Source organism: Notechis scutatus, chromosome 2 (genome assembly GCF_049901735.1).
Source record: "Notechis scutatus isolate UNSWTSFEM ecotype Mainland chromosome 2, rNotScu1.2, whole genome shotgun sequence".
Lineage (NCBI taxonomy): Eukaryota > Metazoa > Chordata > Lepidosauria > Squamata > Elapidae > Notechis > Notechis scutatus.
Genome location: NC_142010.1, coordinates 147816449 through 147843928, shown reverse-complemented (window position 1 = coordinate 147843928; position 27480 = coordinate 147816449). Strand labels below are relative to the sequence as shown.

The 27480-nt window shown below is 41.1% G+C and overlaps 1 protein-coding gene and 1 long non-coding RNA gene across 2 annotated transcripts; one reads left to right on the top strand and one right to left on the bottom strand.

The window, feature by feature from the left end:
• Nucleotides 1–792: 792 nt before the first annotated feature.
• On the bottom strand, nucleotides 793–26574 carry LOC113416132 (hepatic lectin-like). Its single transcript, XM_026673835.2, has 6 exons — nucleotides 26407–26574; nucleotides 25244–25351; nucleotides 19374–19448; nucleotides 17125–17276; nucleotides 5864–5976; nucleotides 793–1700 (listed from the first exon to the last, which is right to left on the bottom strand). The coding sequence occupies exons 1-6, from the start codon at nucleotides 26447–26449 to the stop codon at nucleotides 1559–1561; spliced, it is 633 nt and encodes a 210-aa protein (XP_026529620.1). The 5' UTR covers nucleotides 26450–26574; the 3' UTR covers nucleotides 793–1558.
• LOC148132301 (uncharacterized) lies at nucleotides 6982–8608 on the top strand. Its single transcript, XR_015747824.1, has 3 exons — nucleotides 6982–7023; nucleotides 8372–8483; nucleotides 8536–8608. It is a non-coding gene; the product is annotated as an uncharacterized LOC148132301 (long non-coding RNA).
• Nucleotides 26575–27480: the final 906 nt, after the last annotated feature.

The following is a 27480-nucleotide window of genomic DNA, read 5'->3' as shown; positions in this document are numbered from 1 at the left end:
AGACTAGAACTCACAATCTTAGTATTTTAGCCACTGCACCAAACTGACTCTCTTTGAACTTTACTCTTAACAGAATATACATTCCAAGAGTAGGTTATTTTAAAATCAATTGGAAAACCACATTTTTTGCATTAAGTGATATTTTCACAGAAAAGCCTTGTGAAATGAAAACTGTTTCACTTCTCGCTAAACCTGATAAAGGCCATTGCAACATTGCTCATTTTTTTCTCTTAGGATGCACAGCAAGAGGAAACCAATATTGCTGAACTAACAATTGTGACTTAATTCTACAGTATTTTCTTCCTTACAGTGCTTACAATATAATAATAAATAAATAAATAATGGCTGTTACGGTTCTTAACACTGCATGTTGTAGATATCTTTTTTCCCCCTTTCTTTCGGCTATTTGGGTCTTTTGATTTGCTTAAGATGTTTTGAGAGCTTTGGTTGGTTTGTATGCTACAGTGATGCTGTGTGATTGTAATAGTCTGTTGGTTCTTCCTGTGACATTTCTGATGTAAGGCAGTGTTTTTTCTTCCATGGTTTATCTCTGTGTTTATTGATGGCTAATCACTCTTTTCCCCAGCTATGGATTGGTTTTTTGATCAAGGCGTAAGTTGTGTCCTTATGCTCTTAGTAAATGTCAAGTTTTTTTTTTTAAGGAAGCATTTTATACAGATACTATGAGGACACAGTCTTTCCAAAGGATAAAAAGGATGGTGTTTTTTCTGTATCTTGTACAGAGGTGGATTTGTAAACTGTACAGATGCAGAGAAATAACTCAACAAGACGTCCATAACAAAGAACATTTATTGGTTCATCAGGTATCCCCATAACTCACATTTGTGATGAAGTTCTTCTTTTATGACCAATCCTTTGTATATCTGCCTTGTAGTGAAAGATGGTTATCTCCTAACCCACCTCATAGCGATAGAAAGAAGGTGCTATGAGTTAGACGAGTTCAGACAAAGAATGAGGAAGATTTCCCCAACCCCTCGAGGGTCAAACTAGTGACCAGTCAGGATTACAGATGTGGTCACATGACATGGACTACATTTCCCAGGATACCTTTAACTACATTTACCATGATGCCTTCCCTTAAGGGGACAGCTCATAATTCCTAAGTAACTATCCAATTCCCATAGACTGGCTGGGACAGCACAGTTTTATTTTGCATGTTTTCTCCAAGTTTTTACTTTAAAAAGGAAACCAAATGAAGAGAACACAATTCGAATGCTAAGTAAAAGAGGTGAGGTTTTTGCTAGATGACTGCATTGGCAGACCTCTGGATCCATGAAGTTGCTTAAAATATGAAGATGAACTGTGGAAAGTTTGAATGAACATGTCCCATGAGGCCTCAAAGTATATTAAAAGCCAAACTAACAAGTTCTGCAGAATTACAGAATAACTAAATGCTGGCAACTGGCAGTAATAGTAAAAAAATAATAATTTGGGATTTATAACAGTAACGTCTTTAAAAGTGAGATATAAGAGACCTTTGGTAAAATCTGCAGTATTTGGCAATTAGGCCCTCAGTTCCTCTGTGCTGTGAGGATTTTTAGAAGATTCTTGGCAAGGGTTTTTCACAGATATAGTAGCATAAATATGTGCAGTAAACATCGTTCCATTCTCCATTGTCCCAGAGATGTGCACAGTCCTCAATTGAGAGATCGTTATTAGGCTCCCCTCGCTTCCAGTACCTGAGATGGGGGAGGAAAAAAAAATCATGTCTTGAACAATAGTTCACCAAAGTATACAAAAGCTCGAGCAGTAACGAAATTTTTATTCTAGAAAAAAAAAATCCTTTGCCATTTTGAAAAGAAATCTAGCACAATCAGATGACTCCTAACAGTCTGTTGGTTAAGAAAATAACGGCAAAACACAGGTGGGAATGGAGATGCAGACTAAGACTTTAATGGAAAAAGTGTCTGGGTGCAGAGGCCGAATGGTCTTGTTTTGTCTCTAAATTCGTCTCGAGGTGCTAATAGCACCTTGGCAGGAAATGTTCAGTCAGAAAACCTCAGAGAAAGAACAAGTAATTTCTCCTGGGGATCTTGACTGGATTGATGTACCAATTACTGTTTTTATTTTTTATTTTTAATGAAATGTTCCAGATACATTGTCATCATCAGCAGCAGCAACAGACATTCAGTTGTATCTGACCCTCAGCCACTCTATGGATCACCACTCTCCATGCCCCTCTGCCTTGCATGGCCATGGTCATCCCAGTGTCATCCGTTATAGCAGTGGCCCCCAACCTTTTTTGAACCAGGGACCGGTTTCATGATTATTTATTCTTCCACGGACTGGTACCTGAGTAACGTGAGACTCTACCGCCATCGGGACGGCTCTTCGTTCAAAGCTGCCCCCCCCTTCGACGAAACTAAGGCGCGAACACCCAAACGCCGCTTTCCAACTGAAAAACCAGAAGCACTTTCCAACCAAAAACCCGGAAGCAACCGAAAACCCGGAAGCGCTGTCGAAACAAGATGGCAGCGCCCAAGCTTTGTGGCCCGGTAAAAAATGATCCACGGACCGGTACCGGTCCGGGGACCGGTGGTTGGGGACCCCTGCTTTATAGTACCCACCAGAGGGTACTAGGATGGCCCCTTCTCCTTTTTCTGCTGATCACTCCCACCATAATTGACTTTTTGTGTGAGTCAGCTCTCACGGCATGACCAGTGACAGCCTCTGTTTGGTGAACTTTGCTTCAGGTGATATTTTTGGTGAGGTTTGGTCTAGGACTCCTTTGTTTGCTACCTTTCAAGTCCAGGGGATTCATCAAGAAGGTAATCCTCCCGGCGTGAATGTAATAGAGCCTGCCAATTACATTCGTAACCCAAGGATTCAATAATTGGATCGTGTTCAATGAATGTGATCTCTCCCTGCTTTACCCAATGCATTTGCTAATCCAATGGGCAGATTGTTAAATGCACATGAGATATCTCAGGGTGGGAAGATCAAGGGGGGGGCTAGTGCTTCCCATCACCCAAGATCTCCCCTGACCCACTGCAATACCTCATGCTTCTCCCCCCTCCCCCCCCGATCCTGCCCCGTCAGGTCTCCACAGGCATGGGCTATGAAGACTCAATTATCATTTGAAGATCTCAATGATCAAGGGAGCTGCCTCTTCTCCAGATTCTCTGCTGCAGTTTCTTTGCCCTTCTCCCAGTGCTCTAAGAACGGAGTGTTGAGAACAGAGGTAGAGCGGGATGAGTGTGCCCTGCTCACCAAGGCTGCCTATCATGGCCCCATCAGAGCCTGAATCTGCAGAGGAAGATGAGCTGGAATTGGAGACAATGGAGATCGAGGTCGGGGTGGCTTCATTGGCTTCGGAGGAATATGGGGAGGAGCAGGCCAAGTCAGGACAGGACCTTTCAGGATTTGGACAGCTTGTTGGCGGGGAGGAACGGGGGCAGAATGACCAAGAGAGGCTAAGCAGTGAACCTAAAAGACAGAGCTCAGGCGATGAACAAGGACAACCCTCTCCTGATCCTCGAGCACAGTGGAGAGAAGGCAGGACCAATGCAGGCTGACCCAACTACTTGGGAGGAGAGCGCCCGCCCCTCTTCACAAGGCATACCTGGGGACTGAGACTTAAGGAGACGCTGTGGGGAGGGGCATTTGTCGGGAACAAACCCTGAATTCATGGAATGTTGTGTGCTGTTTGTTGCTGATGTTGGACCTTTCCTGGACTTCTTATTATATTTCTTGCATCCTGGATTAATTGCCTTGTTCTTTTGCTCCCTGGACTAATTGACTTATTCCCATGCCCTGCAGGATTTCTTGTTTTGCAAGCCATTGTGCTCACAGCATTGTGCTGGACTACTTGCAGCCAGAGGCTGCTAGAGGTGTGTGTGTGTTTGTGATCACTTTGCTCTGGAACTTGCCAGAAATGTGGGAGCATTTGGAGAACATTTGGAGCAACAAAAGGGGTGGTTGGAACTGTCAGCCGACTGTGTTGCCTCTATGCCATGCCCCGGGTCATCACACTGCCTCTGTAGGACAACTGATCCATTTTCGAAGTCTGAAGGAGTGTGAGATTCTGCCCCCCAAAGGCTTCTTCTTCTTTGCACCAAAAACTTTTGCAAAGGGATGGAAGGCTTCAGGAGAATGATTTTGTGCTGCATCAGATCTCCATCCCTTTGCAAAAGCTTTTGATGTGGAGAACGGAAACCTTTGGGGGCACGACCTTGCGTCCCTTCAGACTCACCTAGGCTGCCCAGTGCTCCAAAAGTGGATTGGATGTCCTGCACAGGCAGCCTTGGGGAATGAGCCAAGCTGAGCAGGGGACCCTCATCCTACTCTGCCTCTGCTCTCACCATGCTGCTTTTGGAGTGCCAGGAGCAGGCAAAGAAACCCCGCTGCTGGACAAACCCACAGCAGAGAGGCTGTAGAGGAGACAACTCACTTGAGGAGAGAGGAAGAGTCAGTCTGTTCTGAAACTCTGGATCTTTGAAAGGTAAGTGAACCTTTCAGGGTGGGGAAGAGCTGGTGGGCTAGCCTGTGATGCCTGTTAGGTCCCTGTGGAGGAGGGGAATAGGTAGAGGGAATGTTGCGGTGTCTCTGTGATCAGTCATAATCTTGCCATGGTCCTGCAACATTCATAACTTTGGGACTGTGTTTTAAGTACATTTGCGGGGGGGGGGGGGTGGCTGTTGTAACTTTGAACCATTACTAAGTGAACTGTTGCCTTAGCTGGTCCCTCAGGAAAGCAAAATTCTTGACTTCATTGAGTTGAATCAAAAGAACTTTTACTGAGAGAAAGTGGTTGCAGTAAAGCCAGGCAGAATCTGAGGATCCTGTGCAATGCACAAAGCAATTTTTCTGTTTCCCCAAACCCAACCCCCCCTGACCAGTTCCACCAGCAGCCAATGTGATGCCGCAAAGTTGTTTTGAGAATGCTGAGGTGCTACACAGATAACAGTTCACTCTCAGGGCACAACGGCCTTTGAACCAGGGTGGAACCAGCTGGGAAGGAGTCTGCTTCACCTCCGAAGGCAATCCCCTTCCCTAATTCCCATGCTGTTACAGCAAAAGCACACAAAAAATGCCTTCAGGCCTTCCCGTCCCCTCCTTCCAAAAGAATGGCAGGACATAATGGTGGACCTGATACTTGAGGACTACCAATAGTCGCCTCCAGCATCACAGTTCAAAGGTTTCTACATATTTAAAATAATGTTGAATTTGATTGTTTAGAACAGAGGACCATAATCGGAAGCTCCAGAGCCGCATGCAACCCTTTCCCAAAAGGTTTTGTTACAGCCCATTAAAAATTTACTGTAATTGTTAATTTGAAAGAAAGGGGGAGTTATTAAATACATGAATTAATCATCTCAGCAACAGCTTCTTCTAACAAAATGTAAATCAAATCAAATAAAAAATGCAGGGATCTTTTTCCTGTCTTATCTGCTCTCCCTAGTAGCATTTAGAACTGGAGAACAGCCAAGGAACAATTCTGAGGTCAGATTAATAATATTTGTTAGGATACTTTTTGAAGTGAGAACATAAGAACTCCAGCAAATAACTTTGCTTTCAAATACAGATCTCTATATAGACCAAAATATTTGATTCTGGCTTTCTTCCTGCATTTTGGTTGTAACAATCTGATCTTCTCAAGACATTTGCCTCTAAGATTTATTTCTCTAATAGTTGCTAAGTTAGTCATGTTGTCATTGTTTTCTGACGTGACTGAATCCATTCTTGAGGAGAGCAGCCCACCTGACCAAAGTGTGGCTTTTGAGTTTGAAAAAGTTTGTTTCTGTTTTAAAAGAAGCTTTTGAGAGATTATATATGGGAAAACATTTGGATTGACACTTGGGATCTGGAGATAGGCAAATGAAATTCAATGTTCAGTGCTTACCTGAAGCCATTTCTGTAACTGCTACCATCCACCCATTTCCATTCTCCCTCTATGTCTATATCTGTAAGTCCTAGCCAATATCGTGCATTCCTGGCTCGTGTCTGAAGGAAATACTGCAAAAGAACAGGATAGAGAACTAGAGCAAAGGTGTGAAGATTGAGATAATGTGGAATCTGTGTCTTGGATCCCAATTTTGTTACCGGGCTACACAAATATGGATTTGTTTGTAATCAAAATGCACTGTCCATGGAAATGAGTTAAGTATCAATAATATTTGAGAGAACACACACTTTGCACAAATATACACACATACACAAAATCTGAGAAGAGGAAAAGGGTGAGAGGAGCAGCCTGAACAACAGAATTTTCCAAAGAAGTCCACTGAAGAGTATATATATATTCTGAGGCCTAAGACTACAAGGGGATTGTGCAAAATAGGAGAATAGAATAGTGCATCCTGGGAGAGGATGTAGCACGTCATACAACAAATAGGGCTAGGAAAATTCTGCCTTAATTAGCATGGTTGAACTACAACTCCCAATAGACAGGTTGTCGATAGTGAAAGATGATGGGAATCATAGTTCAGCAACTGCTGGATGTCCACAAATTCTTGACTCTTGCTTCAATATTGCCTGACTACATTGGCTGCTGAATAAGCTGCTGCTTTGATGAGAATTGATAAAGCAAAGGGAGCCAGAACCAGAAGTGGTATTCAGCAGGTTCTGACCATTTCTGGAAAACCGGTAGCAGAAATTTTGGGTAGTTCGGAGAACCGGCAAATACCACCTCTGACTGGCCCTGCCCCCATCTATTCTCTGCCTCCCGAGTCCCAGCTGATCGGCTGGGTCTTCTTTTGTTGCCCTGCACAGGAGAACGGAGCTGGAAAGCAGGTTAGTGGGGTGGGGAGGGAATGGGGATTTTGCAGTATCCTTCCCCTGCCACGCCCACCAAGCCATGCCCACAGAACTGGTAGTAATTTTTTTTTAATCCTACCATTGGAAACCTGCAATTAAAAAGGTGGAACATAAGAGTACAAGTAGTTCTCATTTAGCAATCACAAGTGGGTTCAATCATTCAATTATTAATCAAAACAGTTGCTAAGTGAAACCTTGACTGTGCTTATGGTATTCCTTCAACTTCCCTTTATAGACCTGCAATCAGTGGTGGGATTCAATTTTTTTTACCACCAGTTCTGTGGGCGTGGCTTGGTGGGCGTGGCAGGGGAAGGTTACTGCAAAATCTCCATTCCCTCCCCACCCCACTAACCTGCTTTCCAGCTCCATTCTCCTGTGCAGAGCAACAAAAGAAGACCCAGCCTATCAGCTGGGACTCGGGAGGCAGAGAATAGGTGGGGGCGGGGCCAGTCAGATGTGCTATTTGCCGGTTCTCCGAACTACTCAAAATTTCTGCTCCTAGTTCTCCAGAACTGGTCAGAACCTGCTGAATACCACGACTGCCTGCAATGATCATAAATGTGAGGATTGGTCATATAATTACTTTTTCATCACTGCTATAACTAGTTATTGAATGAAGGCTACATGTAAATCTCTCTGGTACCTAATATTCTAATAGTATTCCAATGAGGTGATCACTTCCTTAGAGCACTGGTCCAAGAGTGATTGGTAGCAGTGAACATTTGTGCTAGAATTAACTAGAAACTTTGCTGAGATAGGAGGAGAACTGTATGTTACAACATATATTAGCAAATAATTGGGAATTTGGTAGCACTTTTTCTGACTCACACATTTTATTTAAAAGCTGCAGTTCACTTCATGAGATGCATAGGTGAGCCTAGTTTAGACCAGTATGGGTAAAATACAGAACTTCGGATAGATAGTAGATAGTTATGGTCAGGGGTGGGATTCAAATTTTTTAACAACCAGTTCTGTGGGCGTGGCTTAGTTGGTGGGCATGGCTTGGTGGTCATGTGACTGGCAGGGCATGGCCAACTCAATATCACTCACATCAAGGCACGCATCTCCTCGCCTTGCCTCTCATGACTGTGGGGATGCTGCAACAGTCGTAAGTGTGAAAAATGGTCATAAGTCACTTTTTTCAGTGCCATTGTAACTTTGAATGGTCACTCCACACAAGCAAAGTACCAGCAAAGGAGGGGAAAAAAACCTCCAGAGGTGCTCCTGAGACAGGAAGTCTAGTCCTGCCAAGAATGTAATAAGAGTTAATGGAGAGGCAGTTTCTGTAAGCAACACCAGAATGTTTCCTTCCTGCCTTCCTTACAGGATTAGGCCAGTAATTAGCAACCAGTTCTCCAAACTGCTTAGAATGTTAACAACCGGTTCTAGCGAATAGGTGCGAACCTGTAGAATCCCACCCCTGGTTATGGTAGATTGTGATGGCTCATGTTGTGCGGGATCAGTTTCCTAAAATTAACTCATCCTGAAGCTCAAAAGCAATCAAAGGCACATGTGGAGAGCTTTTGAGATTTGTAAGCTCAATCAGAACAGAGTTCCCCAACCTTTCCGGCTTTGAGGATCAGCCCGGGTGGAGGGGAGAGGATTGTTCCATGCAAGCGATGGGCAAGTGCACACACAGATACATTTGTGCCTGCCGCTTACGCAAATGGAGCATGCTTGCCTGTGCTTGCCCAGGGCTCGTGCAGGTTTTTTTTTGCTCAACCGCCACTTCCACAGCTCGGTTCCGAAGGGCTCAAGGCCCACTAGTGGGCCGTAGTCCAGGGGGTTGGGGACCCCTGATCTAAGAGGTATCTGTATAAAGAGAATTATGGGTAATGGTAAAGGACAGCCTTTCAAGAAAGATCATCCATATTTTATAATTTATTTATTTAACGGGCTTATAACATACTCTATTCAACTGATATCATGCAATGCATATTTTCCCAGATATATAATTTGAGATTAATAAGATACATATATTTTCTCACGGGGGGAATACTTTTTCATACACTCCTGAAAAATTGGACTGGCAGGGGGGCTGTTTTCATATCATTGTTACCTGAGCTGATTTATTTCTGTTTCCATTGCAGTGAAACCAGAAATTGAAAAGAAAACGATGTTACTATTTACAAGGATGAAACTTTTATGAGCTGTTTGTTTTTCTAGAGGAAGGCATCCTTGCCTTTCCCAACTCCTTGAATCCTGTGCTTGATAGATTATTCTGTTCACAAGTCCTTCAAGAGAAAAACAATAGCTGGAGGGGTTTCACTTCCCAATTCTCTCTCTGTCTCTCACTGCATATAAATGTACGCATATGCGGCCAGTTCTACTTTAAAATGCAGCTAGGATTGATCTCTGTTATTTGCTCAGCCTTGGAATTTTTCCCTAGTTAATCTAAACTATACTTCCTAGGGATGAAGGGGGGAGGAGATTACTTCTTTTTCTTTATTTTCTGTTTTCTTCTTTTTCTGAATCTTTTTTACAATTTTTATCTTTTGTAGTTTGTATTATGTTTCTTCGAATAATCTATATACAGTATATAAAAGCCAAGTACCACTCACTCATCACAAAATCTCCAGAACCGTAAAGCCTACAAACTTGAAATTTGGCACGTATGTTTTTCTTGGCTTCTAGGTGCTCGCTAGGAAAGGATTTTTCAAAATGACCATTAGAGTATTACTATTTCTTAATACAGTAATTAACACGCTCTGATGCTAAGGAGTTCTACTCCCCCTCCCCACCTGAGAAGAACTCTGTTCCAACTGCCAGTTGCCTCACAAGGTTGCGGAACAGTAGGAGGTAGCATTGTTCGCCATCACGCTCCATTATCCTGTAGCTGTAAAAATCAGCAGCAGACAGTCTTCTTGAGAGGACCTTTGGTCTTTGCGTCTCACTGAGGTATATTGATGTAATAGCCCTCTTTTCCACAGCAGAACATCAGAGGCAGTGGTGGTATTCTACTGGCTTGGCCCAGTTTGGACGAACCGGTAGTAAAAAAAAACAAAAACAGTTACCGGTTCATTCGAACTGGTATTTCTTTCTTTTTTCCTCCTGATGATCAGCTGTTCTGATGATCAGCTGTGCCCGATCCCCCTCGCTGTCTTACTGTTTCCCCTAGGGGGCTTCCTTGAGGCCCAGGAGGCAAAAATAGAAGAAGAAGCACTCCGTTTTTGGCCCCTTGGGCCTCAGGGAAGCCTCCTGGGAGCAAAAACAGTCTCCCAGGAGGCTTCCCTGAGACCTAGGAGGCAAAAAAAAAGGAGAGCAAGGGGGGGGGGGAATGCTGCAAAAAGAAGAAGAAGAAGAAGAAGAAGAAGAAGAAGAAGAAGAAGAAGAAGAAGAAGAAGAAGAAGAAGAAGAAGAAGAAGAAGAAGAAGAAGAAGAAGAAGAAGAAGAAGAAGAAGAAGAAGAAGAAGAAGAAGAAGAAGAAGAAGAAGAAGAAGAAGAAGCTGTGCCCACCCAGTCACATGGTCATGCTCACCTAGCTATGCCCACAGAACCATTAGTACAAATATTTGCATCCCACCCCTGATTAGAGGGTACTGGAATGTTCAGGAGCTGTCTAGGGCTCCTTACAGTACTAAACCTTGGTACCTCACCAAAATGTCTACACCTTCCACCTATGGAACTGCTTCCAGACTCAAGATGGCGGGAGCGATATTCCATTATGTGTTTCAATCACCAACTACCACTGAGCCAATGGATTATGAACCGGATTTCTCCCGCATAGCCCAATCACATAGTGTCGTCGCAAAGCACGGCTATCCAGCTTGTCTTTAATAAAATTATTAAATTTAATAATTATTTAGTTAAACAGGAATAGTTCTCTATGTGAAGCAAATAGGGTGACCTTGGTACCCTATTGCTGAAGGAGACAAGGCAGGAAAGAAAAGAACCAGACCAGACCAGAACAAAGGTATTCCAATTTGCAGGGGGGGGGGGACAGCAAAAATACCAATGCTACACAAGACTAACAGAATAACATAGTTAGAAGGGACCTTGGAGATCTTCTAGTCCAACCCCTTGCTTTGGCAGGAAACCCTATACCATTTCAGACAAATAATTGTCCAATCACTTCTTAAAACCTCCAGTGTTGAAGCATTCACAACTTCTGGAGGCAAGTTGTTCCACGTAGGGGATATTTTAAAGTTATTATTATCAGAGTAAAGACTTAAAGAGTTAATAAAGCTTGGCCTAACAAGGTAATAAGTAAATATGGGATACAATATAATAAGTTGTAATTTTCCATAATGTAGACTAGCACAGGGGTCCCCAACCTTTTGGACTTCAGGAACCACCAAACTCATAATTTTAAATCCCGCGCGGACTTCTAATATGAATTCAGCATGCTGCTCGCTGAAGCGCCTGGACTCCCACTGACAGGATGGGGTCCTTCAGGCACTTAGCTTGGCTGCCTGTTTCTGCAACCTTAAATACTCAAAAAGTCATTTGGACCCATTTCCCACAGAAAACAAAACACCGGGATCTCTCATCTCTTTTTCTCTTTCTCCCTCTCTCTCATCTCTCTCTCTTTCCCACCCCCTCTCTTTCTCCCTTTCTCCCTCTTTCTCTCTCTCTCTTTCTCCCTTTCCCCCCTCTCTCTTCCCTCCTCTCCCTCCTTTTCCCTCTTTCTCTCTCTCTCCCCCCCCCTCCCTCTGTCCCCAGGGGTGGGGGTGGGGAGAAAGGAATCTCTGAACTGGTGCTGGGTGGTGAGAATCTGATGTCTGGAGGCTGACAAGCCATGTGCTGAAGACCAGATGGCTGGCAAGGAGGCGAGGCAACAGGGGTGATACTGGCGGTGGATGGACTGATATGCTTGGGAGATCTCAGCATCAGACCCCTTCCCGGGTGTCCCCTGGCCTGTTAGGAGGTGGGGTGCAGGGGAAAGAAACCTCTGAATTGGTGTTACCTCCTGCCTCCTGCCTCCGCACATCGAGGAGTTCGAGCGGCTGCCAGCAATGCCCTCAGGTAAAGATGTTGTGAGGGGGAGGCTTGACTCCTCCCGTCGGGAGCTTTTCTTCCTCCTCGCCAGAAACGCTCACATGCAAAGTGCTCACCATCCCTGCCACCTGCCATCCCTCCTCCTTGCCATTGGCCATATGAGCACTTCTGGCGAGGGGGAAGAGAAGCTCCTGAGGGGAGGGGTCGAGCCTCCCCCTCGCAACATCTTCACCTGAGGGAGCTGGCAGCTGCTTCCTGCTGCTTGGCCTCCTCGATGTGCTGAGGCAGGAGGCACAGGTTTGCTAGGGAGACTGCAGGATTGCCCCACCTCCATGCCAGCCATCTGGTCTTCAGCACATGGTTCATCGGCCTCCGGACATCAGATTCCCACTACCCAGCACCAGTTCAGAGGTTCCTTACCACCACCCCTTGCAGGTCAGGGAATACGTGGGAAGGACTCGGATGCCACGATCTCCCGCGCGCTACCCTACCTCCCTGCACGCATCAGTCCATCCACTGCTGGATTCACCCCTGTTGCAGACACTAGTGTGCTGCGGCCCATCAAAATTTTCTCATTGACTACCTATTCTGTCCTCTGTAATGTACAAAGGCAGATAGATAACTCCACAAAGCATCCATACAAAGTCTTTTTATTGGTTCATCAGGCATCCTCAATAACTCACAGTTATGACAAGATTCTTCTCAATGTCCAATTCTTTGCATATCTGTCTTTCTGGGTAAAAAGATGGTTATCTCTTATCCCTTTCATCCCATATCGTAGAAGCAGGGGTAGAAATGCTAGCACCAGGCTGGGTTCAGGCAAGAGTGAAGAAACCTCTCCCAACCCACCAAGGGTCAATTCAGTGACCAATCAGGATTACTGATGTGGCCACATGACATGGACTACATTTCCCAGGATACCTTAACTACATTTACCATGATGCATTCCTTTAAGGGGACAGCTCCCAATTACTAACTAACTATGCCAATTCCCATTAACTATAATTGGCTGGACAGCACACTACCAGTGGGCCACGGCCCACCAGTTGGCGACCACTGGACTAGCATATAGCTTATCATATTCCTTATTCAAATTATCTAGAGTTAGTATTTTAAAAGTATAGCCACACTGTTACATATCCAAGACATAGCCATGTTTGCCTGATGTGTGAACCCTTGAGATATATATCAGGTACTGGGTTCTACAAAAAACAAGATAAGAGGCTCTTCCAGTTTGTCGGCTTCGCGAGCGGCAGGGATTTGCGAAGCTGCGCGATCCCTGCCGCGCTAGCCGTTTTGGGGCTCCGACCCAGCCGGTCGGAGCTAGGCTGCCCTGCAGGGGCAGCTGAAGGTAGGGGGATCCGGAGAAGGGACTGGGGTGTTGCAGACCCCTCCTGGCCGGCAGAACCCCCTTTTCCCAGGACGGTGCAGCGGCGGTCCGTAATGGCCGCCACAAAGAAGCTGGCAGCCGGGTAAGAATGCGCAGGAGGAAGTGGAGAAAGTGATTGAGAGGAGAAAGTTTTCTTGGCTCCTAGGACTCTAAGACATATTTAATAAAATTCCTGAAAAGTATGACTTTCTGAATAATACCTGCCAGAAGAGGAAAAAAGCGGCTGCTTGAAGGTGCTGAAAGGATAGCTTTCCCTCTTTTCCTACGGAATAAATAACTGGATATTAAGAAACCTATTTTTAGGTGGAAATTGGTTTTAAGCGATGAGTGGGAAGAGAGAGGATTAAAAAGAAAATATTTGTATGCTAAGATTTGTTGGAGCAGATGCCTTAAGGATTTGAAGACTAGAATATATTGTAACAAGACTTTAAACAGATTATGGACTTTCTTTCTCTTTGATTGATATCACCCCAGAAGGAGAAAGTGAGAACTCTGCCTTGGTTTGGACTGATTGATAACTTTGGGACTGTTCTATCTTTTTTATTTTCTTTTGAATATTCTGGTTGTTGTAAGAAGAAAGAAGGAGAAAAGAAAAGAAGATTTATAATGGCTCTTTCTGTTGAGGAACTAAGAAATGGTGTGGAAGAAGCTTTCCTTTTCTTAGAAATGGCGCTTACTAATTATCAACAAAAATTACAACAGATGAAGACAGCAGAGGAACAAGAAAGAAAGGAAGGAGCCATCTTTAATGAATCTCAGAATTTGATCCAGAAAAAGGAAGAGAGAAAGAAAAGAAAAGAAGAGAAAAGAAGAAAACTAAAGGATTTAAGGACTTAAGATCTAAAAAACATTTAAGAAAGGGAAAAATAAAGTGCAAAACCAATATGATGATTGTAAACAAAGGGGAAAAGAAATACGACAGAGAAGGGAAGCCGGTAAGGCAGAGGCTAGAAGAAGGGGGGGTAGAAAGGTTTGTTGGGAAAAGAAAGAAAGGGAAAAGGTGGAGAAAAGCTACAACGTTTTGAAATTAAATGGAAAAAAGGAATTTTTTATGGATAATGGATAAAGTATAATTTTTTTTTTTAAAAAAAAAGATTTTGCAAGGTACATAAGATGAGATGGTAGTATTGCAATGGTTTAAGAGTTGATAAGAGATTAAAATGTTAAAATGTTTAAAAATGATTGGTTTTAAAACTTAATAATAGGAGAGGTTTAGAATATTGTTTTAATTAAAGAGTTTAATAAAATTATGGTATTGATGTTATTATAAAATTTTTATTATAGTATTTCTTTTTAATATTTGGATTTATTCTCTAATTATGCACTTAATTGTGTTGGATGTATTAGTTAGATAGAATGTACCAAGCAAAATCTGATTGGGTATTAGATATTATTTTAAAGATTAATTTGATTAACTTAGGGGGAGATAGAAAGGCATCATACTCTGATTAATGATTTCAGGAGAAACTGATTTTCTTTTTTTTCATAAGGGATGAGACAAAGGGATGATAAAAAATGGACAAAAGATACAAATATAATGATTTAAACTAAGATGATTAATTAAGGTAGAATTAAGAAGTGTGAAATATGTGGAGAAGTTAATATAGAAGGCTTAGAATGGTAAATAAAATAAGTAATGATATGTAAGATGAGCATGAATATAATTGAAGTCCATGAAGAGAGAGATACCTGGGTCCAAGTTACTTTCCAAAAAGATATTTTTTTATGTTTTGTGTGTTGTGTGTATATGTCTTTTTGGGGAGAGAATTGGTAAAAACTTGTAGAAATATAGAATGAGAATAATGGTAACTAAGTCAGAAAGAAACAGATGAAATAATAATAATGATATTGAATAAGAGTAAAAGAGAAGTAAAGAGAAATTGAATAAGAGGTTTTGGTATATTATATGGAAATGGTTTAAAACAGAATCATAATTTATCTGACTTGTTAAATTTACAAGGGAAAAAGGTTTAAACATGTAATGAATAATGATAATTTGTGTGTTTTAAAAATTAATAAAACTTGTTTTAAAAAAAAAAAAAAAAACAACATAAGAGAATACCAAAGAAATGAGAAATGAAGGGACTGGGTGCTTTGCAACATAGGCCTAACTAATCTTAAAGTTTAGCTAGAATAACAGATTGTAGGCAGACTGTTAGCATGTGACTGATCAGGGCCTGTCAATCGGGGCTAGCAAGGAGGGACAAGCGGCTGGTGATAGAATTGTATAAAATATGCTGAGATCTGTAACTGGGTGTGGACATATGAGTGAAGCCACTGGTTTGAAAACCATAGCTTATTAGTAATTTTATTGTGCAAATGCATGCAATTCTGTCTGATATAAGAAAATAAATAAGTTAAATAAATCATATTTTACATAATTTGTTGGTCAAATCATAGGGTTCTTCAGAACTTGCTTAGAAATCTATTAGGTCACTTGTGAGCAACTTGTGCTATGCAGGCCACATAAAACACAGAGTCCTTCAATATAGCTCAAGAGCCAAATCTCCTCCCTCCCTCTCCAGTAAACCAAGCTGACTGGGAGAGTAAGGAGAGCAGTGAGTTTTCCCTTGAGGAGGATGGCACACATAGTTGTACAGATAGTTCTGCCTGATTACAGTTTTGTAGGAAGGATGATGGATAGAAACCCCGTCTTTTCCATGAAAATAACTCCCCCATCAGCCTGGCCAATGGTTATTTCATAGGCTTGGAGGCATGCATAGACAGTTAAATCTGCATTTCCAGATTTCAGCCTGTTCATTCTGAACGCATACAAGTGAGAGCCTATGGATGGATAAGGAAACAGTACTGTTTTTCAAATTTTGTATATGTGATTTGAGAAAAAGATTTAGGATTTTAATTTACGGTAAGAGAAAAGGGAAATGATAGTTCTGTCCAAAAGGCAACTGGATTTTCTCTGCTTTTTGCCTTGAAGACGTTTCTCTTCTCATCCAAGAAGCTTCGTCAGCGATAGCAAGATAGCATGATATAGCATGATAGGCAGTGTTCCAATACTTGAGGCTGCCACAAAGAAGAGAAGGTTAACCTATTCTCCAAAGCACCTGAAGGATAGAACACAGATAGAAAGCAACGGATGGAAAGTAATCAAGGAGAGACGCAACCTAGAACTAAGGAAAAATTTCCTGACAGTTAGAACAATTAATCAGTGGAACAACTTGCCTCCAGAAGTTGTGAATGTTCCAACACTGGAAGTTTTAAAGAAGAGATTGGACAACCATTTGTCTGAAGTGGTATAGGATCTCCTGCTTGAGCAGGGAAAGACCTCAAGGTTCCTTCCACCTCTGTTATTCTATTATTCTTCTGTAGCATTGGTGGATGAGAAGGGAAACATCTTCAAGGAAAAAACAAAGAAAGTCCAGTTGTCTTTTGGAAAGCACCTTTGGGACAACCATGACCTGGAATGACTGATAATCTCTATAGAGGACAGTTCTGTCTATATGCATGACTGCTGCACATTACTGATTCCATATTTGCCAAATGTCATGTATTCCCTTGGAGCAAAAACTTTGCCCATCCTTGCAACCATTAGGCTTTATAAAAATATGAGTGTTATTTTGTGCCATGACTTTGGTAAGCTTTTAAGTCCTCACTCATCCATCCATTGATTCTTTGAGCCATATGTCTCATATAGATATTCTGGCTGCCACTAATTTTTGCCTTATTTATTCCATTTATTTACCATAACATTTGCTTGTCATTCTTTCTGTTAGAAACTCAAGATGGTAGGTATGGTTCTTTTGCTTTCTCTCTCCACTTTCATTTTATTCTTGCAGGATGATAGATTGGGCCAAGAGGATACATTAGAATCAAGATAACTGCCTAAGATTCATGGCAGGATGGGGAATTATGCTTGTGTCTCCCTAGTCCAAATCCATCTTGCATGTAGACATGGCAGAGAAAGTCTCTCTGAATGTAGCAAGCTTCTTAACCTTTCCATATCTCATAGTTATGAGACCAGTCTGCTCTCCAAGAAAACAACCACAGTCTCCTCTTTTTACCTGTTCGCTCATATCATTGATGACAACCAGTTGGGCACGATTGTCCTTGCATTGATCATTGGCCCATCTCCAAGTACCCTTCTTCAGAGAGAAGTAATAACACTTCCCATTAAAGTACTCCCACTGTGTGTGGTTAGGGCCACAAGGGAACACTGGTTAAATACAAAAAGAGAGTGTTAATTCAAACTGGAATCCGGATTTGTTTAACATACAATCTCTGTGACTTTTGGTCAATTAAAATTTCCATCTCCATTTTCAAGTGAGAATTCCAGGTTTTCCTTGGGCAGATCCAACCAAGCAAGCACTTAATGCCAGAATCAATCTGAAACTTTTGGGGCAGAAGGATAGAATATCTATAAAATAAAGGGGGGTGGGGGTGGATTAAGGAAGTACAGCTTGTACATGTTTGGATGTGCACGCTTGGGATCTTGCCCAGCAATGAAAGACCTGGAGACATCTGACTCGCTAGGTTTTTAATTAGACTGCCAGTTTCTGAGAGTCATGGCAAAATTAATTCCTACCCTGCCACACAAGCTGAAATCTAAAACGGCTGACTAATCCGAAAGAAGTCAATTTTGTTTAATCCACTAGGTGGCTGACTGGCACTGCATTGAAAGAAACCATTGATTAATGTCATAAAATGTTTTTATAGTATGTGAGAAAATCTCTTTGCCAGTAAGCCACAAAATCTCATGTCATCTTCGGGAATGATTCTTTTATTTTTAATTACTATCAACAATGGTTCAATCTTATAGGTATGGAATAGAGGTGGAAGATAAGTTGGCTATGACTCCCCTGGTCTCTGTGGCTGGTGGCCAAAACTATTTTTATTAAATATGCATTGTAATCATATTTAATCTGGTTAATTTCTTTTCTACGGAAGAAAAAAACCACAAAAATCACACCTCTGTCTCAAATCTTGTACTGTGTGTCCCTTTCCTATGAAAAGCCATTATCCATGGGAAAATTTACTCTGTCCCTGATGTTTTCAAAAATAGCATCTTGAGGGACAGAGTTTGTGGGTCAGGATTTTGGCAGAAAACAGCACAACAAGGTTTAGGTTGAGGTCTAAGGTGTCTTTTCCTGCAAATCATAATAATCAACCTGTGTAATTTGGCTCACAAGAATTAAAGTCAGGGTTGTTCATTCTCCGTTTGCTGATCTGCGCTGGGTGGACTGTGAATTAGTGGCTTTTATTTTTTTTTTAAAAAAAGAAAAGAACAACAGACTCATAGAAAACAATCCTATTAAAGTCTACTGCCTTGAAAATTCTTTGGATTTTTATTTATTTAATTAATGTTTGCGCTCACCCATCTTAAGCTGACTCTGGGCACCTTAACATTCTTTTTACAATTCTGTCAGTTCTTACCTCTCCATTGCAATCAGCATATGCCTCCAAAATATCAGTTACAGGAGAACCACGATGGGAGAGAGGTGCGTTACCACCTCCTATTCCTACCCCAGCTGGGTTAATTGGGTTGGCCATTGGGAGAAGCAGAATGGGGAGCTAAAATGGGCCTTGACCTGTTCTAACAGGGCTCTTGTTCTTATGGCCTTACTGTCTTATGTCCATCAGAGAAAAGCCACTAGGGGATTTGTATGAGATATTTAGAGGCTCATTAACACCATAGTAAAAAGATCACTATATAAGTATTGAAATGGAAGACAGAGAGTTATCCTCTGTGCAAGATGGTGTCACCAAAATTTAGTAACGAATTCGGGTAGTCCTCGACTTATGACCACAAGTGAGCCCAAAATTTCCATTGCTAAGCCAGAAGGAGAATTTTGCTCCATTTTATGACCTTTCTTGCCAAAGTTATTAAGTGAAACAGTGCAGTTAACTTAGTAACATTGTTGTTAAGTGAACCTGTCTTTTTCATTGACTTTGCTTGTCAGAAATCTCAAAAGGTGACCATATGATCCTGGGACACTGCAACTGTCATAAGTACATGCCAGTTGCCAAACATCCGAATTTTGATCACGTGACCACGGAGATGCTGTAATGGTCATAAGTGTGAAAAACAAGTCATAAGTCACTTTTTTTCAGTGCCATAATAACTTCAACCAGTCACTAAATGAATGGTAGTTACTCACGGACTACCTGTAAGTGGAAAATGAAGGTGTGATTTTTTTCCAGTGGGTTTCAAATAAAAAAAGGTGGTGTGTTAAGCGTCAACATTTTAACATACCTAGAAAACTAAATGGGAACTCCAGGAAGATAACTAGGAAGGGTTATCATCAAGACTTACATTTGTCATCAAGGTTATCCACTGACAGTGAAAAATGCATACTTATTTTGTTCATTTCTGATGAAAGAATTGTGGCTGAAAAAAATACAACAAAGGGAGGGAAGGTCAGCATTTTAGACTCTGTAACTTTCCACATTTGAAAACTGATTGGTTCGCTTATCTAGCTTGTTATGGTTTAAGGCTGTGAAAGATCCCAGCTATTGGGATTTTCAAACTATGATAGCAATAGCACTTAGACTTAAAACCGTCCCATAATAGCAATAGCAATAGCACTTAGACTTATATACTTTATAGTGTTTTACAGCCCTCTCAAAGTGGTTTACAGAGTCAGCCTCTTCCCCCCAACAATTTGGGTCCACATTTTACTCACCTCAGAAAGATGGAAGGCTGAGTCAACCTTGAGCCTGGTGAGATTCAACCTGCCAAATTGCAGTAGGAGTAGCTTGCAGCACTGCACTCTAATCACTGCGCCACCTAGGCTCATTTATTTAATGCTTTACAGTGCTCTTTAAGAGTTTAAAGAGTCAGCCTATTGCTCCCAACAATCTGGGTCCTCATTTTACTGACCTCGGAAAGATGGAAGGCTGAGTCAACCTTGAGCCCCATCAGGATTGAACTCCTGGCTGTGGGCAGAGTTAGTCTGTAATATTGCATTCTAACCACTGCACCACCAAGGCTCCTGTGTATATCTTACCATAATGAGTGGATCCAGTCCACACTGACTTATTCAAGGTCAAGATGGTCTGTAGCAGGGGTCACCAACCTTTTGGACCTCAGGGACCACTAATCTCATAATTTTAAATCCTGCAGACCACTAATATGAATTTTGACTGGCGGTGGCTTGCTGACATTGGTGGGAAAGTTGGTCCCATATTCCAGAGCTGCAGTAGTCACAGGACTGGCCCTTTGGTCATCCTGGAGCAGCTCCTCTAGTCCATGGCAGGCCTGGGTGGAGGAGTAGCTGCTCCAGGATGACCCACCGGTTGGTGACCACTGGTCTGTAGGACTTATGAGCACCCACATTTCCTATAGTTTGTAATTGTTGTAGGAATTGGGGATGCTGCCCAACAAGACCATGGTCTTGGTGCAGAGTTCTGCATAAATACACAGGCTGTTTATTGGAAGCATTCCCAGGTGAGGAGCAGCCTGGCCATAGCAGACTGACAACTCATTCCAGCCATGGGTAGATCTCCTGGCAATAGCAGGGCCCTTTGGTGAAGCTAGGAACTGGGTGGATAACCAGCAGTCAGGTCTGAAAGAGCCCATTGATCAGATCAATGACATAACCATTTTGGCTGGATGAGTGAGAGTCACAGGTGATTCAATCAACAAGTAATTGAGCCTAGAAATTGTGGCATCAAACTGGTACACGTAAGCCAACTGTGCCCGGACTCTTAAACATCCACAGAGGGAAATTATAACCCCAGAGATGAGTGACAAGAGAATTTCACTCCAGGGCATATAGAATGAAATAAAATTGTTTATTGGCCAAGTGTGATTGGACACACAAGGAATTTGCCTTTGGTGCATATGCTCTGAGTGGCATTTGTGGAAAAACTGTCCTTGTGACTAGTAGTTGTTCTGGTGTGCAGTGTGCCCTATAGTGTCATTTTGAGGGTAGAAGTTGAAAGAATTTATGTCCAGGATGTGATGGGTCTGTAGATATTTTCACAGCCCTCTTTTTGACTCGTGCAGTATACAGGTCCTCGATTGAAGGCAGGTTGGTAGCAATTCTTTTTTCTGCAGTTCTAATTATCTGTTGAAAAGTCTCTGTCTGTCTTGTTTGGTTGCAGAGCCAAACCAGACAGCTATAGAGGTGCAGATGACAGACTCAATAATGACTGCCCAGTCATTATTGAGTCTGTCATTATTGAGTCTGTTATCAATTATGATTGCCCAGGCTCAAAAACAAAACTTTATATCTGATTCTGGCAACTTGCAGGTCCTCATGAGCAACAACTGCCACTTCTATTCCTTCCTTTCTGCTTCCCTGTTGATGCCAGTCTTGATTCCCAGGTGGGCATTTTTGTGAGACAAGCACTTGCTTCCACTTCTCCCCTTCAGTTCTTAGGGTTACAAGCCACATCTCGCCTCTCATCCACCATCAAGGCTTGGCAAAAGGATCAGATAGGGGAGATTCCATTCTATACCCTAAGATGGAAGTCTCTGCATTTGCAGAGCAGCAGAAGTAGAAGACCTAGCTCACATCCTATTTGATTGTTGCCTGTATAAGAGGATGAGAGACAGGTACCTCTGTCTATATACTAAATTAAAGATCCATTGGGAACCCCATATAAAACAACTTACCTCATGTGTAGCCAGAATTTGAAAACAATATTTAATATAGCACAGTACTTGAGCAAAATGGTTCGGTTGAGATTGGCATATGTGGGATTGATTGGGGTAGATTTTAGGGGTGACATTGAAATACAATTTTATCATATTTTATTTACCCATATATTAAATCATTGTATTTTATTCAAATCTCATTTTAAATTGCATTTTAATCCCAATTCCACTTTAAATGGGTTTTATTGGATTTTAGTAATTTTGGAACTCTGTACTTTGATATGGCCCATGGGCTAATCATTAAAGTAAAACTAAACAACACCATCAAGGTCTAGACGAGGAAAGATATTTCAGGCAACTAAAAGCAGCAGCTTGATCCTATGGGCCTAGTGAACTGTCTCTGGAGCGAGGCAAAAGGGTAAAAAAATGGACATTGGCTTTAGATTTCCAATCTTCTTCTTTCAAAGGAGAGAAAAATTCCTTAGTTCCTGCCACACTTTCTTCTGCCTATCACTACTGTCCAATTCATGATGCTGTTTTTCACTATTAAGGCTCTTCACGGCATGGGATCAGGCTATTTGGGGGCGGGGAGGCTGCCTCTCCCCAATTACATCAGCCTGCCCATTAGATCTGTTGGAGACAACATGCTGCGGATACCATCAACTAAGGACCTACATTTGGTGGGTCCCAGGAAACATGCTTTCTCTGCTATGGCATCCACCTTCTGAAACATTATTTCCTCTAAAATTAGATTGGGCCCATCCGTTTTGATATTCCAGATATCCTGCGAGACCTAGTTAAATAATTGGAGTTGGGGTTCCCAGGGAACTGGAGATATGCTCAGATGGCTCCATTTTCCATGACCATGCTTATTCTCCCTTTGCCTAGGATTTGAATATCTTTTTTTAAAATGATATTTAATTTTCAATCTGGATTTTACAGTTTTTATCTTTTTTGTGTTTTATTCTTCTATTGCTATACACCTAGAGTTTCATTTGTGAGCTGGCAGCTATACAAATTTTATGGATAAATAAATAATAAATAATTCTGAGAGAATGAAACATCAGCTGGTGGGATAGAAGAGATCTTTTCATTGCAGGTCCTAATTCTGACTTTGGTATCTAAAGAAACATTTATCAGTGGAGCTTAGAGCTAGAAAATGCTATCAAAATAAGGGTGTTACAGTCATAAACTCCTTATTAAGTAAGCAGACTTCTGCAGAATGACAGAAAAGTCATTTCAAAGAAGACACAGATATTTGGAGCATGAGTCTACCTACCAAATGAAAATCTCTCTCAGAAAAGATATACATTGATAAAGAGTTTTGACACAAGACTATTCTCTGTTCAGGAAAGAAGATGGTGTTACCTCAGGTACCTGTTTATAAATGGATAGATGAATAATTCAGCAAATATAAATTTAGGAAAAGGGAAACATGTTGAAGTTATCTGAAATAGGCAGCTCTGATTTATCTTAGTTGGGCAAGGTTCAAACAGATGTTGAACAATTTTTACAAGCCTTGATACAGAAGTATTCTTGGTACTTGTGTGAGGACTGTGCCATGCTAAACTAACTCTAATATTTTGCTACTATTTTTATCTGTAATAGAATTCTGCTTCAGTAAAAAGAAGAAAAATGGGTTTTGCCTCAGAAAAAAAGGGTTTAAACATAAACACTGCATGTAAGTTTTCAAGAATCTAGTCTAAGAGAAAGTTTGAAAGTATATGCCATCAGTTAGTTTGCTAGTTCACTAATCCAGTGCTATCAGTACTAAAATTTGGGAGTTCTCCAGCATTTCATTTATTAATTTTGGCTCCAAAAGATGCATTGGGACTTTTTTCCAGTTAGGTCTTATTTTGGGTGAAATACCGTACTAAATGCATCTATCTGGCTGAGAGTTATTTTTGGGGTAGGACTTATATTACGAGCATTCTGAAAAATCATGCTAGGGCTTATTTTTCAGTTGGGTCTTACTTTCAAAGAAACATGGTATGTTTGTGTGTGTCTTTGTGTGTGTACTGTTTTTACTGAAATATTAGTGAAGATGGTACCATATATTGTACCATCTTCATTATTATTTCAGTAAAAACAATCTTCTTCCCATACCTCATCTCATCAATAATCAAATTATAAACCCAAATTAAAATAATCTATAATAATTTTATAAAATAAAATTTTATAAAAATATTTATAAAATAAAATTATAAAATCATTCAATCCTAATTCGCAGAAATCTATTAAGAGCTACCAGAAATAGTAACAAAATTTCAGACATGAATTTTTCCAGACTCCATATGGAGATGCTAGGGGTCTGGGAATTAATCCATGTAAAACATATTCTCCATTATTGAGTTATAGAAGTGCCATCTCTGATACTTTTAGTTGCTCTGGGGTTTGGGTATCCAACCTTTTGGCTTCCCTAGGCTGCATTAAATAGAGAAAAAAAATGCCTTGAGGCTTCATATAAAATATATAATATTTTAATAACATATATAATAACATATCACATAATAATATTAAAAGCTTATGATCTTGTGGGGCCACATTTCTACCTGTCCCAGGGTAACATGTAGCCCATGGCCCGTGGGTTGGACATGCCTGCTCTAATGTTTTCAGTCTGCTCACAAATTAACTGCAATTTACCCAGTCACGATGTTCAGAGGAAGGAAGCAGAGAGGCAGAATACAATCTCTGGCTAAATAGCAAGATCTCCCCCTATCAAAACTCTGGCTTGTCTAGTCAGTGTACATCAATTTTCTCCAATTTGCTTGTTTTCCAGAGGAGCCAATTCTTATTTCAGTCTCAACCTGTATGTCTGTTGGTTGTCTAGATAGCCTCGTATATTTTTGGGTGGAGCCTCCCTTAGAAAGCTCTTTTTGTGCAGGCTGTAGCAGGTTTGTCAGGACTTAGGAACTGAGTGTTCTCATCTACTTTCTTGAAGGAACATCAAGATCCCAAGAGTTATCATTTCAGAAAGCCCCAAAATGGAACACGATCCAGTGTAAGTAGGATTCCTTGGATCCTCAACCCTTTCATATCAGCTCAGTGCAGACTCAGGTAGCAGATTGCAGAATCATAGATCTCTAAGTGAACCTGTGATTCTGTGAGCAACTCAATCTGCCTGCCTACTTTGCCTGGTTTTGGGTAAAAGTTGCTTTTTTCTTATAAAAAGAAATCAATATTTACATACATGGTGTGTTGTGAGTTAATTTTGTGAGTTTGCTTGCAAGCAAATTTTATGTGACAGACTCAGGTAGCCAATTGCAGAAACATAGATCTCTGAATGAATCTGTTATTCTGTGAGCAACTCAATCTGCCTGCCTGCTTTCCCTGATTTTAGGTAAAAGTTGCTCTTTTTTATAAAAAAAAATCAATATTTACATAAATATTTATAATATTTACATACAAGCCACACCCAGCTAGTCACATGACCACCAAGCCACGGCCACAAATTAGGCCACGCCCACAGAACCGGTTGTTAAGAAATTTGAATCCCACCCCTGAGCATATACCTCTCTTTCCAACTGAAGGAGATCAAGCCAAGGATTACTCAATAAAGAACAGAATTATGAAACACATACCTTTGGAAAGAAATGCTGTGTAGAAAATAACTGTTAGGAGAAAAGAGACTGCCAGCAGAACATAGATTTGGAAGTCAGATCTCTGGGTGTAGTAAAGGTAATTCCTTTCTTCAAAAAAAGAGAAAAAGAAATGGAGAAGGGTCAAAGAAATAGCAGGAATTTTGTTCCATTGCCGTTAGGAATCCAGAAAGAAAGTTATTTCTTTGTCAGTGAAATCATGTATGGATTTTTATTCTTGTCGTATGCCTATAGTATGAACTGAACCAATGTTGCAATGTCATTGGCTGAACTTGCATGACATCATGAAATATTACAATTCATTTTCTGGAAATACTGTCTGTGGTTGTATATTATTCCCTTGATCTTTACTGATTGGTAAAGTGAGACTTGCCATTATGGTATTATATGGTGATAAAAGAATTGTAAGGAGACCCAGTTTGGTCTGGTGATTAAGGCACCAGCCTAGAAAAGGGGAGACCGTGAGTTCTAGTCCCACCTTAAGCACAAAGACAACTAGGGCCAGTCACTCTCTCCCTTAGGAAGATGGCAAGGGCCAACCACTTTTGAAAATTTTTCCCCAAAATTTCAGGGAGTACTGTAGTTTAAGTGGTCAGACAGGACTTGAAGGCATATGCACATATTCAAAAGTGTGTGTGTGGGAGGGACTCTTGGATTTGGTGGAAATCCAACAATTCTAGCTGAAATCCACATATACCATCAGCATGTTGGAAATAAGGAATGTCCACTAACCTGCTTAATAGATCAACAGAACAACCCACCAATGAAAATATGTCTTCAGTGCAATCAAATCAGGGCAGCACTAGCTTAGAACTCCTTAAAATATCTGTGCTCTCTAGCTGCATTAGAGCTCAACATGCATAATCAGAAATATTCTAAATCAGCTTTATTTTTTGAATCTTTAATTTTGGTAGTTTATCCATTATGAAAGAAAATGAAAGAAGAACTGCAATAGAGGATTGTCCTCTAGCGTCTTTTTGAATAGAAGTCTGCCTCCGGAAAATATGACACACACTAATCACGACTTAAGTACACCATCTCTTTGATTACAAATTAAAAATGTAAATTTTAAATCTCAATTTCAGATGAAATCTGATGCTTTAGCTGCTGATTACTGATTGCCAAGAAGGAAAAAAAATATTTACTTTTATCAGTGCGAAGATCATCTGGATATATTTCATCCTCCATTTGGTTGAGATCCTTCTTTGCAGATTTTGATTTTGTAAAATAAGGACACCGCAGTTCACCTTGTCAATTCTGCTGAGAGGCCAGGCTCCAACTGCTCACGGCAGAACAGTTTACACCCCAGCTCTGGTGCCCTCTGGCCTCAATTTGCTTTATTTTTCTCTCTCTTTTTTTAATGTGGTCACCTCCTCCAACCTCATTGATTGAACATTACAGTATTTTAAAAAAAACTGTCCTTGGGAAATTTGATAATGATTTTTTTTTCCTGTTCAGAATGTTCTTGGCCAGAAATCAATACTTTCACCTCTTTGCATGCATCAGTTGGTTTCTAAGTGAGCATTATTGAAAACTGTCCTGATTTATTTATTTATTTTATAATATTTTAATTAGACAGGGAAAAAGACTTTCATGTTGCTCCAGCTATGGAAATTAGTAGCTTAGAGAGTGGTTGAGGGGGATGGGTCTTTTCAAGTTGTTGTTTGGCATGTATAGCCCAAACTCTATAAAGCTTATTTGAAGAATCTCATATTTGAAGAATATCTTTGCCCATGTTGGACTTAGCAAACCCCAATTGCACACCCCCACACACTCACACACCCCCACACACAAGATAGATGAATCACAAATCATAAAAGATACAGTAAATAGAGATCCCAAATAATGATGCCAAGTTTGATGACAAATCCAAACATCTTCCAGAAAATCGACACCTTCAGCTTTTTTTTTTTTAAGGGGGAGTATTGGAGCCAACTGAACCTCCTGTGGGAGGCTGTTCCAGAGGACTGTCTCCATTACAAAAAAAAAATGCCTCCAGACTGTGCTCCCTTCCCCATCTTCCCAAAATGGAAGAGACCAGTTGCTTCTCCCACCATGATTGAAAATGTTGGGCAGGCTCAGGTAGAGAAATGGATGTTCATTTGATGTTGCCTTAAGCTGCCCTAAACTCTACTGACATTAAAAGTTGTTTCTTCCCCCTTGTTTCATCCTCCCCCAAGGACAACCCCTCCCTATTAAATTTGTTACTCACAGTTGAA